Here is a 16,396-nt window from a genome sequence, read left to right as displayed (position 1 = left end):
TAGCCCTGGCTGTCCTGGAACTCACTTTGTAGACCAGGCTGGCCTTGAACTCAGAAATCTGCCTGCCTCTGCCTCCTGAGTGCTGGGATTAAAGGCATGTGCCACCACGCCTGGAATGTGTGGCTTTTAAGCATTGTTTTAATTAAATTTGTGACTATCTGTTAGTATAGTAATTGAAAATGAATATATAAGAGCATCAGAATGGCATGGTAGTGGAAGAAACAGGAAAGTAAAATGTCCGTTATTATTATTATTTANTTTTTTAGATAGGATCTCATGTAAGCCATTCTGGTCTCAAATTCAGTATATAGCCGAGGGGCTCTTGAACTTCTGATCTTCCCGCCTCCAATTTCTCGAGAACTGGAATTACTGATATTCATCATCATTGCTGGATTCACTAAGTGGTGTGGATAGAAGTCAGGGCCTCCTGCATCGTGGGCACGTTGACAAGTAAGTGACACCCCAACCTCAGGAAAATTACATCTAAAAAGGATGCTTAAAAGGACAGACCTGGGAAGCTTCGTGGACAGACTCACTGAGTACACCATGGAGGGACACTGAGGACAGACAGGCCTTCTCACGGCGTCCCACCATGCTCAGGAGAGCTCTTTTATCATGAGGCTTCTCCACCAGGGTTACTATAACCACCAGAGGAAATATAGGCACTTCTGAGACATTTCCTTTTTTGCCATGACAAGAGGCTTCAGTACCAAGATTGAGAAAGCCTATTAGAGGTTGAACTGGGTTGTTTCTGTCAGCTTGGCAGGAACCTGCACTTATCTGGGAAGAGGGAACCTAAGCTGAGGCCTTGCCTTTGCCACGCTGGCCTGTGGGCTGTCTGTGGGACATCTTCTTGATTGAAGATTCCTGTGAGAAGGGGTGGTGCCATCCCCACGCCAGTGGTCCTGGGTTGAGCAGGCTATAAGGAGCAAGCTAATACGCAGTGCCCTTCACTGCCTCTGCTCCAGCTCCTGCCTCCACATCTCTGCCCTGACTTCTGTTAGCGATGGACCTTAACTTTAAGCCAAACAAACACTTTCTTCTTCAAGCTGTTTCTGGTTAGTGTTTGTTCACTGTCACAGGAGCCAAACTACGACAAAGGTGGTGGCAACTCTAGGGCTGTTCTTGTCCGACCTGAACCCTGCCTGCTGCTGTCTCTGCTCAGGCCATCTTGTCCTTTATTCCTCAAGCATGCATGCTTCACTTTCATGGCCTGCCACCTCACAGCCTCTCCTCCTTCAGATCTCTGTTTAAAGTCGCTTCCCTGGGAGGTCTCCCCTGCCATATGACTGCTCCGTCACAGATGAGCTTGATTCTTTGGATTCCAAGCACCTCCCCTGGTCCACACCTCCTCAGACAGCACGGTGATTAATATTGACTGTTGAGTGGGCAGGATCCAGATCACCCCTGAGAATGTCTGTGAGGAACTTTCTAGATCACACTGCCCTGGGAAGACCCACCCTAAGTGTGTGAGGCACCACCCCACGGGCTGGAGTTCTGGCCTGAATGAAACGGAGCAAGTGCGCGAAGCAGTGGCTTCCATCGCTCTGCTCTCTGAATGCAGGTGCACTGTGGGGAGCCGCGCTGGTCCTCCCACGGTGCCCGCGCCCGCCACAGACCTGATGATGTGTACCCTCAAGTTATGAGCCAAAATAAACCCCCCTTTCACTTAAGCTGTTTATGTTACAGCAAATGAAACAACTAATACAGGCAGATATACAGTCTTTCTGCTCTTCAGTGTCTTTATCTATTAAACATTCTTGAATCCTAGGATGTTATAGTTATGATGTATAAACCACATCGGTGGTTATGGGGGAGTAGCCTCAACACACAATATACACACTAATTAAGGTTTGATAGACGTACATTTAAAAAGAAGAGCTACAGAGATGGCTCAGGGTTGAGAGTACTTGCTGCTCTTGGAGAAGCCCTGGGATTGGGTCCCAGTGTCCACATCAGCTGCACAGAGCAGCCTGTAACTCCTGTTCCCTGGGAACTGATACCCTTTCTCACCTCTGAGAGTGATGCATACATACAGTGCACACTCTCCAACAAAACACATGGCAATAAAAACGCAGAACACAAGATCTGGCACATACTACATTGTTCGTGTATGTTAACCATTATCATTGTCTTATGCCTACACTGTATCTTTTGTTCTGTAGCCTAACTGTGGTTACCGTTCTCACCTGATGTGTGGGGTTAAGTAGCTGTCTCCATGGGAATGGCGATGTTGAGCTTTCTTTATGATCATAGTTATATTCTGTCAGTGTGATAAATACCAGAACTAAAACTGCTTCGGGTTTATTTGGTTTTGAGGCTACACTCCATCACTGAGAAGCCAGGACAGGAGCTCCAGGCAGGAACCTGGAGGCAGGACCTGAGGCAGAGGCCATGGAGGAATGTGTCTCACCAGCATGTTGCCCATGACTTGCTCAGACGTTTTTCCAATAAAATTTATCTTAGTTTATGGGTATGCCTAAATATGTGTACAGGAGCCTGAAGAGCTCAGAAGTATTGGATCCCTCAGAACTGGAGTTGCAGATGGTGGTGACCTGCCATGTGGGTGCTGGGAGATGGTGGTGACCCGCCATGTGGATGCTGGGAACCCAACCCAGCTCCTCTGCAAGAGTAACAAGTGCTTTTAACAAGATGCTATTAAGCCATCTCTCTAGCCCCTCAGCTTGCTTTCTTACACAACCCAGGGATGCTGTCCAGGGTGGTACTGCTCACAAGTGAACCACTGCCCTCCCACATTTATCACCAATTAAGGAAATGTTTCACAGACACGCCCACAGAACAGTCTGATGGGAGGCATTTCCCCTGTGGAAGGTCTCCTTTTCCCAGGTGACTTAGTTTATATCAAGTTAAGGAAAAGTCACCAACACTGCTCCAAGGCCTGAACGGGGTACAAGCTCAGCAAACACCTCAGTGCTGCGTAGGAAACAGGCCTAAAGATGCCTATCAGGTCTGTCACAGTCTGTCCTTAGTCCGCACATCAGCACATCAGGGAGACATACCGCGTTCTGAGGCTGTTGAACGAGTTTCGCCAGAGCCGGATGGTTGTAACCTGGGGAGAGGAAGGTACAGCAGGGTGAGAGAGTGCTCCTGCATCTGAGGTCTCCTCTGTCCTAGTTCTCTCCCTGCCCCTCGGCTTCCATCTCTGAAGTGCTCTGTATGTGTCAAAGGCTCTGACCCTTGACTAGAAGTTTCTCTCAGTGCAGCCTGGAGAGCTCCAAGTTCCCTGGGGACGCTTAGATGTTTGTTCAAGTTTGAGATCTGTTGGACCAGACAAACATAAATGCAAGGACAGTGCTGGCATCAAGAGGTCAATGTGGTGAACTATGTGTGGTCTTTCTTATTTCCCAGTGTTCACAGGCTGAGGTGGAGCCCAATAAATGTTTCCACAAGGACCAAAGGATACCACCTGGAAAGTGACCACTATGTCACATGCCACATCCTACCTTCATATATTCACATGCATGTTCCAGGGTCTCACTGTGGCTGATGTCACGCACCTTGGCTCAGGATACCCTGGGACTCAGCAATAGCTCTTCTATAAAGTTCTCCTATCTACGGTGTTAATGGTAACACTCAGCATCTCTGGCTTTGAAAGCATCTTACATCCATCAACTGTAACTGAAGCCTACATGAACTCCTTGCAGCGTTACCATGCCGATGGACTCCAACTGCACTCATGTGCATACACAATATTACAAAAACAACTCTGCGTGTATTGGGGGAGAGGGCGCAGTGCCCAGGTTTAATTCCAACACTTGGAAGGCAGAGGCAGTCGGATCTCTGTTCAAGTCAGCCTGGTCTACAGAGGGAGTTCTAGGACAGCCAGGACTACACACAGAAATCCTGTCTTGAAAAGAGAAATTAAAAAAAAAAAAACCCAAACAAACAAACAACCTCAAAAGTGAACAGTATTTCTATTCACTTGCAATGAATGACCCAAAACTGAGTCTAAGAAAAGTATACTAAACAGCACTGTTTCTAAGACTTCCTCTCCAACAGGTGCCCCCTAAACACTGGATGCCTGCTGCTCTGTGAATGGGTGAAAGCATGTAAAATATAGCTTGATCTGGTTCAGTAGCCTTAGACAATGTTCACAAAAACTTAGCCTTACCTATAAATTTCTAACAAACACATACACCATATATAAACACACATATACATAACATATATAAGCGCGCATGCGCACCCCCCCCCCAACACGTCAGCTAGGTGGATGAGCAGGTAAAGGTATTTGCCCCAAACCTGATGACCCAGGTCCAATTCCTCAGACCTATATAGTAGAGAATTGACTCCCACAGTTTTCCTCTGACCTCCATATGCACAGCATGGTACATGTGTGCATGAGGACATACACACGAAGTAAGTATGATGATAATTTTTAAAAAGCCAGTAGGCATAGTAGTAAGGGGTTGAGGCAGGAGACTTGTGATTTTTGAGGCCAGCCTAGACTACATGAAGAGTTCTAAGTCAGCTTGAAGTATATAGCAAGACTCTGTAACAAACAAAACAAAATGAATGCTATTGTAATTCATTCCAATTCCCACTTTCTGAGCATCAGCTTTGTGTCTGGCTCTGAGCTAATGTTTGATCCCGATAATCCTTCCTCATTCTGCCAGAAGCCCTATGGGCTCAGGCATGACCAGTCTGCTGATGCAGAGAAAACAGGAGATGCAGCTGGGTGTGGTGGTGTGCATCTGTAACCCCAGCACTTTGGAAGTGGAGGCAGGGGAATCAGGAATTCAAGGTCAGATTGTGCTATAGTGAATTTGAAGTCAGCCAGGGCTATATGAGATTCTCTCCAGTCTCCACCAAGAAAAAAAAAGTATGAGTGAGAAATTAGAGACCACTCCAGTCTCTTATATGTCAAGGCAGGCTTTGGACCCTGTCAGTCTATTTAGAACCAGCCTCCTCTCTTTTATGACAATTTGTATTTATTGAGTATCTACCATGTGCAGGGAGCTTTACATCCATTATTGCTAGTTTCGTTGTCATGGTTTATATTGACTGTCAACTTAAGAACTAGCCTTTATGTGTGTCTTGGCAGGGTTTTCTTGATTAGGTTAACTGAGGTAGAAAGACTTATTCTGAAAGTGGGTGGCATTATATTGACTTCTAGGCCAGCCAGGACTGTACAGTGAGATCCTGTCTCCACGATAGACAAATAGATGATAGACATAAAAATTGATTGATAGGTGGCAGATAGGTAGAATGAATGAGCTGGGCACCAGCGTCCATCACTTTACGCTTGTCTGTGGATACAGTGTGACATTTTACTGTCCCGACACCACTTTTTCCCCCGACTTGATAGACTAGACCTTTAAACCGTGAGCCAGAACAAACCCTTTCTCTCTTAAGTTGCTTTTGTCAGAGTGTTTTAAGACAGCAACAGGGACAGTATTTGACCTGCCTATCAGTAACTCTGGCAGAAAGGCCAAAGGAAGATATAGGCCCTGGTGTGTGGAGGATGTGTCCAGGCACTGGTGTGTGGAGACCAGCGTGAGACACCTTTGCCCACTGCACTCCACCAAGGCTCACTCTGCTCAATACAGTGTAATTGAATGGATTAATAGCACAGTAAGTCAGTGACGTGGGCAAGAGCACAGAAGTTTACAAGCTGTATGAGGGAAGAGCAATACGAGAAGCTTAGAGCAGGAAGGTGATACTACACATGACTGCAGCGCCTCTGCTGAGATCCTGGCCCCTGACCTGATAGTATGCAGAGCTCCTTAGCAGCCTCAACCAGACCTTTAAAAGCTGGTTAGGTCATGGGAGGGGAATCCTTGGGAAGGGAGTTAGTGCCTTTATAAAGATCCCTGAGGAGGTTTTTAGTCTCCTGCCTCCATCTTGTGAGGACACTGTGGAAAGATAGCACCTTGTTCCAGAAAGAAAGCGCTCGTTAAGTGGGTGGGACCTGGATCTTGCACTCCCAGCTTTGAAAGCTGGGAGAAACGTTTGCTCTTTATAAGCTACTTAGTCTCTAGTATTATGTCTTAGCAGCTTCAGGTGAGGAAGACTGGTGCTTTTTAATTGAAAGACATTTACTTTGAAAGGAGACATTGTACTGCTGAGGCTAGAGGCTGCAGTGCAGTGGAAAGCTGTTGTCCGCCTGAGGTGCTGGGCCCCAGGCCTGTTCTCCCTCCAAGACTGTGAGATTTAGACAAGTATTAAACACCAAGTATCACCTAGGGGAGACTTCCTCTAGAGGGTGAAAAGATTTAAAGAGAAGGGAAATCTTTGTGGTTTCCCTCTGCCTGCTGTGGAGGATACACTGTGGAACTGAAACAGAGACCATGGGGGAGAGAGTTAACACATTCCGGTCTCTTCCCTAGCCCACGCAAGGCTGGCAAGGCCCAGGACTAGACACTGCTCACCATTCAAGGACAGAACATTCTCTGGGTTTTTCCAAACGTTTTCTGGCCAGAGTTCTGGCTTATCATGCTGCCTGGGTGTTTATGACTTTTCTGCCTCAGTAGATAAGCCTGGTCCCAGTAAAGCTCATTAAACTGCAGAGGCAGCCTGACTCATTGGCTCCTGAAGGAGAGAGATGAAAATGGAACTCCGATTAGGGAACTTTCAACCTGGCTTTCAGTGGTAAGACCTCCCAAAGCAAGACTGCTCAGTAGGAACAAAAGGGGTGGACTCACTGGTCCGCATCCTGGCAGGACCTCAGACTCTGAAACACCAGGCAGATCTATGACCTCTTGGAATCGGAAGTGTGGTCAGTTGGAGGTAATAACTAAAGGCCCTGTAATAGAGCAGCCATGGTCATTTACTAATAATGCATGAAGCCCTTGGCAACAGCCAGGTGTCTGGTAAATTCTCAGTGAGTATGAGCTTAAAACCTGGAAGCCAGGTTGGTAGTACATGCCTATGATAGCCCTTGATGTGTATATCACACACACACACACACACACACACACACACACACACACACACACACACACGTACATACATACATACACTCATACATACATACATACACTCATACATACATATATACATACATACATACATATGAAAGCAAACAACAACAAATGAAAACCAAGGGAGAAAGGGTTTGTACATCTTGAAATCCTTGGTGCCTTCAGAGGCTGAGACACCACTGCTGTCTGGTCATATCTCAATAGGACATAAGTAGATCTGAGGACAGATGCTGGGGAGGTAGAGTAGGAATGGTCACCCAAGGCTGGGGGTTTAGAGGACATCTCAGGTACCAGGGGGTGGGGGTGGGGAGCTGCTAATACACAGCACTACAATCAACTCCCCCATGCCTGTCTCTTCTGCAGCAGACAAGCAGTATTATCTGTGCAGGGACAGGCACAGCCCACAGTGGCCACAGGCCACTGGGCACAGCTGGGCATCTATCAATTCAAGAGATAATAACTGTCCAAGCTTCAAATAATAGCTACCTTCATTTCCAAATTAACCCTGTCTGTCCCTATTGTCTGTGTCATGTTCTATGTGGCTGGATGGTGAGCCATGTTTTCTGGACAGATCATCCCATATTCCAGCAGCTATCTGTGTTGGCTGATAATAGCTTCCACTGCCCCCTCCTCTGGAAATTGTCTTCCATGCACGGAAGGTCGATGTGATGGACCTTTACCTGGCAGTGGGCAGGCAATGAGCGGCCAGCTAAGGGGTGCAAAAAGACCAGTGTCTGTGTCAGTCTGGCATGCAGAGTCCCCTGTGAGAGTCGGCTGTCACTCTAGCAGCATCCTTTCGATCCCTTGTTGTCTTCCCTTTCAACTGAGGGTGTTTCCTCCATAGATAACTTGAAAAACCCTCACCACAGGCTCTGCTAGGAAACCCAACCTAGACAGCTCACTGAGCTACTGCTCTGCAAGCTTACCTCTTCAAGCCTTCTTCACCTCGCTGTACAATAGGGAAAGGAGGACACACTCACCTGACGGTGTCTGGAGGCAGAAAGGAGAGAAGGCCCCCCTAAGTGTTAGATCTCAGAAGTGCACCTATTGAATGCCTTAGCAACCCAGCATCTAACAGCCAAGGTTGCTGGGGAAAGAGGACAGCCTTTTGTGCAATCTATAGTTCCTTCACTAACCTGCCAAACCTCAGAGGCCATTTTCTTTTTAAGCTCAGTGATACCCCTAAAGTCTATAAATGTAAGGATTTCCTCCACCCTGTGAGTTGCTGTTGGCTTTCAGATCCCAGCTTCCCTCACTTCACATGCTGGAGTCATTAAAGGATCTGATCACCGGAAGTTGATTGCATCAAAATCTATCTACCAAACCTGGAAAGAATCTTTATTATTTCAAGCAATATCTAAAGGGCTGGGGCTCAGTGGGTATGAGTACTTCCTGCTCTTGCAAAAGATCCAAATTCAGTTTTCAACACTAGTATTAGTAGTTCACATCTGAGGCTCCATCTCCAGGAATCCCATGGGCACCTGCACTCACATACATGTGTATACATATACACATATATGAATTAAAAATAAATCTTGGAAAACCAACACAAATGAAGTGTCTTGGGAGTGGAAAATTGGCTCAGCAGTTAAGAGCACTGGCTACTCTTCTAGAGGCCCCTGGGTTTATTTCCAGCATCCACATGGAAGTTAACAACGATCTGGAATTTGGGTCTCAGGGGATGCAATGCCCTCTTTAGGCCACTTCAGGTACTGCACACAGGCGGTATACACACATCTATGGAAGCAAAACACCCACATACTTAAAATTAAAAGAAAAACCCCTAGCAACAACAATGTCTAATCATGCTCTCTCCACCATTACTTGTTCATCCATTTACCCTTGGGGGAGAGGCTGGTAAAACACTGGAGATAGGCATCTAAAGTCTGATGGCCATAACAAAGAAGGAGTGAGAGGTGACTGTCCAACTTTTACCTATGGGCACAGAGGAGATCTGAGAATACAGGTCCAACATGCGGTTGCCGTCCACGTCCACTAGGTAGTTGCCTCTGCTCTCTTCATAGTTGCAGAAAAAGTGCACGGCCTCTGCATTCTTGGGAAAGAGAAAACTGGTTCAGGCTAGCTACTATTCCCCACATTCATAGGAATAAGCTTGAACTATGGAAACAGACTGTTTTCTATCCTGTTTGTTCTATACCACATGGGAATCTGTGGGTGTTGACAAGCTTCTATGTCTTTTTCTGGAAGAAATGATACAGGCAGCTTGCTTTAAATTGGTTCATGAGGCCATGGTATTGTATTTTGTGAAGGTTGAGAAGAAACTCAGAAGTAAGTTCTGACAAGTTAAAGAATATGTGGTAAGCCTCAGAGAAGCCACTAACAAAGCTAGAAGTGAATAGAAATTAAGAAATAAAAACATGTCTGGAGAGGACTGGAGAGATGGCTCAGCGGTTGAGAGCACTGACTGCTCTTCCAGAGGTCCTGAGTTCAATTCCCAGCAACCACAGGGTGGCTCACAACCATCTGTAATGGAATCTGATGCCCTCTTCTGGTCTGTCTGAAGAGAGCAATGGTGGTGTACTCATATACATAAAATAAATAAATATATAAATCTTTAAAAAAAAAATGTCTGGAGAGATGGTTAAGAGCTTGTATTGCTCGTGTAGAGGACCTGAGTTTGCTTCTGAGCACCCATGAGAAATGGCTCACATCTGCCTGCAACTGTGGCTGGGGGGGTGGGGGGGGGAATCTGTCTCCCTCTTCTGGCCTCTGTGGGCAACTACACATATGCACATTCACATACAGACATGCACATGTAAATAAGATCATTTCAAAAAGAAAGAGTAAAAGGAATCGCCTTACACCCACTTACCTGGATTGTGTTCAGCTGTTTCATTAGTTCCTGTGGGCAAGAACAAAAGTGTTAGCCACAGGCAGCACAGTCCTGCCAAAGCTCAAATATCTCCCGGTTTCCCAGTTCCCGAGGCTGTTTTCCACTCTGATGCCAAAAACTTGAGAGACTATTAGTCAATATTGTAATAATTATGTAAATATTTTTAAATATTTTAAATTACTTAACACAAATAACTGATAAATGCTGTTCCACAGCACAGTAGTGGCAATTATAATAGACATATAAAAATTCAGATTTCAGTACCTGGAAATGAAAAGGAAATATAATATAATATAATTTATTTTATTTTATTCTTTTAGAGGTAGGGTCTAATTGTGTAGCTCCAGCTGCCCTAGAGCTCAGTAAGTAGGCTACATTGTCCTTGAACTTACAAACTTTAGAGTACTGGGCCTAAGGGCTTTGTTCTACCACACCACTCTGGAAGTATACACGTAACAAAAAATTGATGCTGGAGGCATTCAATATCCAAAACCAAAGGGCTTTCTCTTTTCTTTCTTTCCTTCTTTTTCTTTCTTTCTCTCTTTCTTTTTCTTTTCTTTTCTTTTCTTTCTTCCTTCCTTCCTTCCTTTTTTTTTTTTTTTTTTTTTTTGTGGTGCTGCAGTTAGAGCTCACAGCCTTGCTTATTCTGGGTATGCGTTCTACATTGAGCTACATCGCTAGCTCTAGTTTTATTTTACATTTTTATTTATTTTATTTTGTTTGTGGGTGGGTATATAGCCACCACACTACACATGTTAAGGTCAGAAGACAATTTGCAGGAGTTAGCTCTTTCCTTCCACCGTATGGATTCCTGAGATTCAATCCCAGGGCATCAGGCTTTGCGGCAGGTGCCTCTGTCAGCCACGTGCCAACTCATGTTCTCATATATATACATACACACATAGAGACGTTACATAATTATATTATTTACATATATAACTTATATATTATAATATAATATATCCAAACTTTATTTAATGAGTGCTCAGATGCATGCACAACCACAGGCCAGAAGATGGCATCAGATCCTCTTACAGATGGCTGTGGGCTACCGTGTGGTTGCTGAAAATTGAACTCAGGACCTCTGGAAGAGCAGCCAGAGCTCTTAACTGCACAGCCACCTTGCCATCCCCTAGTCTCATTTTAAAATAGCTTAGTCAGGCTGGAAAGATAACTCAGAGGTTAAGAGCACTGAACCAGATTCAATGCCCAGAATCTATGTGGCAGCTCAGAACTGTCTGCAACTCCAGTTCCAAGGGCTGCAATCACTAGTGCCATTCACCACGGACATGACATGTACATGGTATGTAGACTTACATCCACATCAAATTATAAATTCAAAGCTCAGTGGTAAAGCATTTGCCAAGTGTGCATGAAGCCCCGAGTTTCAAAGTTTGACCTCTAGCACTTGGGGAGAACAAAAAGAAAAGATGTAATTTCCTTATCAGTAGCTGGGGGTAAAATCAACTGACAATATTAATTTTCTCAACAAAGACCCACTTCTCATTAAAATTCACTTTCCTTGTTTCAAACAGAAACTGGGAATAGAAAGCTTGATAGTAACAGGATTTCAGCCTCCAAAATAATTCAGCATAAAGAAGTCTTCAACAGTCAGCATTTTGATGTTACACATTTCCACACAAAAATATAAAATAATATTAACAATAAAAATATGAAAAGTTATTCTAAGCATTTCTCCATTAAATTAGAATCCACCCCAACAGAAATATGCATAAGAAAGCACCCTCCTTCTGTTTGACAAAAATCATCCAACAGAAAGATAAACACAATAAGACGAATATTTCTGAACTCATAAAGCAGGTGCTATGTGTGGAGGTAAACTTGGCGGAGGAGGAAGTGGGCGGGAGAGTGGAGCACCACAAGCTCCTTCCATTCCTTGAAGGATCCTCATGCACTGTACACAGTGTGTGATCTGACATAGCTCCCAGCATACCAGTGAGACAGCACAAAGGACCCAAGTCGGTGGCTGCTTCCCCTGTCTACATAGAAGTGCCCCTGGGGATTGGCCTCTCCCCCACAGGTTCAAGGACAGGCCAGTCAGATTTGGCTACAACACAGGTTGTACCCCATTTGCCCTTGAATACATAAACATACCCTAATTGGCTAAAAAGCTGTATATAAGCTTATATAATAAACAATGAAGTTAAATCTGCACTCTGATTCTGGTCTCTGGAGCCTGAATCCCGGGCATCTTCGTGGGTTCATCTCCACTCTTCTCCCCACTTCCCAATCCCTGTTCCCACAACTGTAGCAAAAGGCGTGATCTTTTTACAGTAAATAAGACAGCATCCCACTGTGGATAAAATCTGTTAAATCTTAGAGAAAAAACCCGTGAAGCACTGAAAGGTTTATACCATGTCTCTTACACAGAAGACAGCTTCTCCTATCTGTCTTAGGGAAGGAGTCCCTGAGATGTCCCAGGCTGGCCTTGGACTCCTTACATAGCAGAGGAAGGCCCTGAATTCCTGATTTGTCTGCTTCCACCTCTCAAGTGCTGGAATTACAGGTGTGAGCCACTAAGCCTGGTGTGAACAGCTTCATGCCAGGCTTGTTCAAGTCAGGCTTGAAGATCACATCTTATTATTGCTTTTTTTTATTGGGTTAGAATACAAAGTAATGAATTCACTGTGGCACCTTTGCTTTCACTGTCTCTCTCCCTCACTCCCTGCCCCCATGTCTTCTGCCTGCCTCTGGCTCCTTTCTCTCCGTCCCCAAGTTTGTCCCCCATTCTGTCCCGTTATCACTTGTACAGACTGCCTTTCTTGTTACATTTCTCTTTCTCCTTCAAGATCAAAGTCATTCAGAAGTCTTTGATGTCCAGGCCCTGTGCTGTGACTTCTGGTGTTCTGGACAGCCATGCAACTTGCTTTGGCCAATAGAAAAGGTGGGGGCATTCAAAAGGCAGTATGGAGCTTCAGTCTGAATAGACTTAGAGTGAAATCAGAATAAGCCCAGTGTGACAAGTTGGATGATGAGCAGCCATGGAGCAGAGGCAAGCCATTTCAGGTACAAAGTACACCAGGTGACAGCCAGCCACCGACCTAACTGCTAGTTAGCCCTAAATGCATGCACAATCTGGCTGCCACATGTCCCAGTCTGTGGCCTGCTGTTAGGCAATGTCCTCATGACAGCAGACATGAAACACCTTTGAAGCCTTCACAATGGCCGGGCTTATTTCATGCCCATCTCTAGAAGAGGCTCTGAAAGTGCCTCTAAGCAGCCTGTGCACCTGCCTCCTGGGTCTTTGTTTCTGAGAGGTTGACTCACCTTAGATCTAGGCCCCGGGACTTCCGTCTTCATGAGTGGTCCATCATAATCAAATTCAATGTCAACTTTGGCAGCGGCTTGGCTGATATATCTGGATCCTATAATACAGAAGACAAATGAGACCCTTGGTGACAAGATACAAGGAGGGTCAGCTCCAACAGGTGCCCTCAGTCCTTAACAGGTGGTCCCAGACCTCAGCTTTGTTCTGTGTGACAAGTTCACCTTAGTACACCGAGTCTGAACAAATTTAGACACCTAGACTCTGAGAACAATAAGGATTCCAAAATGGAAAAACCAGGGCCAATGAGGTTGTAAGAAAGCAGGCATGCTCCTGTCCTAAGGCAGCAGGATGAGCTGAGGTGTGTGTGTGCGTGTGTGTGTGCGTGTGCGTGTGTGTGTGCGAGGACAACTTTTGGGGGCTTGGTTCTTTCCTTCCACTGTGGGTTCAGGAGTTGAACTTAGGATTTTACTCCGGAATGACAAGTGCTTTCCCCTGGTGAGCTCTCCTACCAGTCCAAAGCCGACTTCTTTCTAGGAGTTGGAGAGATGGCTCAGGGACTAAGAGCGCTTGCTGCTTTTACAGAGGACCACATTTGGTTCCTGGCACCCACATTAGGCAGACCACAACAGTCGGAGAAAAGAAATTCAAGGGGTTAAGGCTGCTCTTCCAGATGTCTTGGTGCTTTGTCTGCATGTATATCTACACACCAGAAAAGGGCATCAAATCCTATTATAGAGTGTTCTGAATGCTATAGTGTGTAGATATACATGCAGACAAAGCACCAATATAAAAAATATACATAAAAACGAAATGAAACAAAACAAAATAAAACAAAGCCAGTCTAAGTAAAATCATATATATATATATACTCGTATATATATGTATATATATATATATATATATATATATATATATATATATATATATATATGAATGAATCTCTCAACTTTGGCACTGCTGACATGTTGGCTGCTGATCCTTTGCTATCAAACACTGCAGGATGCTCAGAGGCATCCTTACATCTGAGCACAAGACACAATGTGCACCCATTTCCAGGAGTACTCCAAGAGGGGAGCTAGGTACAAGGTCATGCGTCTCATTCAAGACATCAGGCAAGCTGAAGCAGGAGGTCCCTTGAACCCCAAGAATTCAAGGCCAGTTTGGGAATTACCACGAGGCCCTGTCTGTATCAGCTACTATTTCACTGTTGTGATGGAATTCCTGGAAAAGGCAACTCAGGGAGGAGCAGGAGGAGGGGTTACAGTGGTGGGGGAGGTTCGGGGGCAGGACTGTCCTCAGGCCAGAAGGGATGGCTGCTGCTGCTGTTCAGTGGATTTCTCCTTCTCCTCCTTCAGTCTGGGACCCCAGTGCTTGGAATAGGTCCTGCTCACAGGCAAAGTGGGTCTTTTGGAAACCTACCTCAGCCTAATCTCGAAACTCCCTCACAGACATGTCTAGTGTTTGTCTCCCATGTGATTCTAGATCCTGCCAAGTTGGCAGTCAATATTAACCATCGTGGGGCCTTGGAGACGGCTCAGGTGTTTGAGTTCTTGCCATGCAAGCTGGGGATCTTAGTTCCATCCTTAGCTCCCACATTAAAGACAAAACAAATGGGCAAGGTGGCTAGTTCCAGTGCTGGGAAGGTAGAAGCATGAGGCTCCCCAGGGCATGCTGGCCAGCCCTAGCTAGTAGGTTTAGCTGATAGGTGAGTTCCAGGTCCATTTAGAGACCCTGACTCAAAAACTAAACAGGGCAGGAACTGAAGAGAGTGCCTGACATTGACCTCTGGTCTCCACACACATATAGAATAACATATATACATACCTACACACATGCCACATTAACTACCATACTATTTCAAGGAGGAGGAGGGAGGGGAAGAGGGAGGAAAAGGATTGTCCAGGAGAAGGTAAATTTATAGACTAACGAGGTCCTCATTTAACAGATTCTTTTGTGGTTGCTAAAAAGTTCTGACCTCAAGTCATTGGTTGGAATCCCATTTGGCATTTTGCAGAGTAATAAATTTACTGAAGAGCTAAGTTCCCAGACGAGTCCCACTGGCACCCTTGTTCAGCGTGTGGTCAGCCACACAAAGATGGCCTCGAGCCCAAGCCTGCCTTGGCTCATCCCAGAGGGACAGACAGCTGTAAGCATGCCAGGACAGTGACTCCTACCAGTCCCCTTGTTGGTGTTGCCATCTTAACCTTCCTGGCATGCTCGCAGATAATTAGTGTCTCTCACTGAGCCACACTCTTGTAGCTGCATCAAAGTAGAGGATCATGGGACATATGTGAGGCTGTACTTACCCTTATATATATAAATGGATATGTGCGTTTACTATCCATCTGCTACCTATCTGCTACTATCTATTTTCTATCATCTATCAGTCATCTACTTCTCTATCATTTACTGATTTATGTATCATCTATTTACCTATCTACCATTTATGTTTGTCTGTTTATCTATCATCTATCTATCTATCTATCTATCTATCTATCTATCTATCATTTGTCTGTTTATCTTCTATCTATCTATCTATCTTCTATGTTCTACTTATAGTCTATCTATTTATAGCCTATCATCTATCAAACTTCTAGGGTCTGGAAAGATGACTCAGTAATTGCTTTCAGTAGTTTGGCCCACTCATAATTCTTTATAATCCCAACTCCATGGAATTTATGTTGTCTTTTTACTTCTGAGGACACTTGCACACAGGCACACACATACACAGATACACATGCATATAAATAAAAATATCTTTAAAAAATAAACCTATCAGTCATCTATCTACCTATTGTCCATCTTCTGTCTGCCTCATTGTCTCCATCTCACAGAACAGGAAACTGGAGCTCAGAGATACTGAAATAATATGTTAGGGGCTGAGGCATGTGCAAATACCTGGGTTCAATCCCCAGCACTGTAAACACACACACACACACACACACACACACATGCACACACACATATAAACATATACACACAAACACATGCATAGATGTGCATGTACATACACACAAATGAACACATACACACACACATACACACACACATACACATATAGGTATACCTATAAACACATACAAACACAAACACATGCACAGATGCGCATGTACATACACACACACTTGAATGTGCCAAAAGGTTTATTTGGCTCACACTTACACACCCTAGTCCATCACTGAAGGAAGTGAGGAGCTCAAGCAAGGCAGGAACCTGGAGGCAGGAGCTGATGCACAGGCCATGGAGGCAGGAGCTGATGCACAGGCCATGGAGGCAGGAGCTGATGCACAGGCCATGGAGGCAGGAGCT

At 45.0% G+C, this 16,396-nt stretch overlaps 1 protein-coding gene across 1 annotated transcript in view; it reads right to left on the bottom strand.

Annotated features, from left to right (window-relative positions):
• Nucleotides 1–16,396, bottom strand: part of Abat (4-aminobutyrate aminotransferase) — a 104,640-nt gene that overhangs the window by 25,893 nt on the left and 62,351 nt on the right. The window contains exons 3-6 of the mRNA XM_021184642.2: nucleotides 13,087–13,184; nucleotides 9,778–9,807; nucleotides 8,880–8,997; nucleotides 3,021–3,070 (exon numbers count right to left, since the gene is read on the bottom strand). Coding sequence (XP_021040301.1) covers nucleotides 3,021–3,070; nucleotides 8,880–8,997; nucleotides 9,778–9,807; nucleotides 13,087–13,184 — 296 coding nt within the window. The remainder of the gene's footprint in view (nucleotides 1–3,020; nucleotides 3,071–8,879; nucleotides 8,998–9,777; nucleotides 9,808–13,086; nucleotides 13,185–16,396) is intronic.

Source organism: Mus caroli, chromosome 16 (genome assembly GCF_900094665.2).
Source record: "Mus caroli chromosome 16, CAROLI_EIJ_v1.1, whole genome shotgun sequence".
Taxonomy (NCBI): Eukaryota; Metazoa; Chordata; class Mammalia; order Rodentia; family Muridae; genus Mus; species Mus caroli.
Note: the sequence above shows the minus strand (reverse complement) of the source record. Positions and strands in the feature narration are given on the sequence as shown.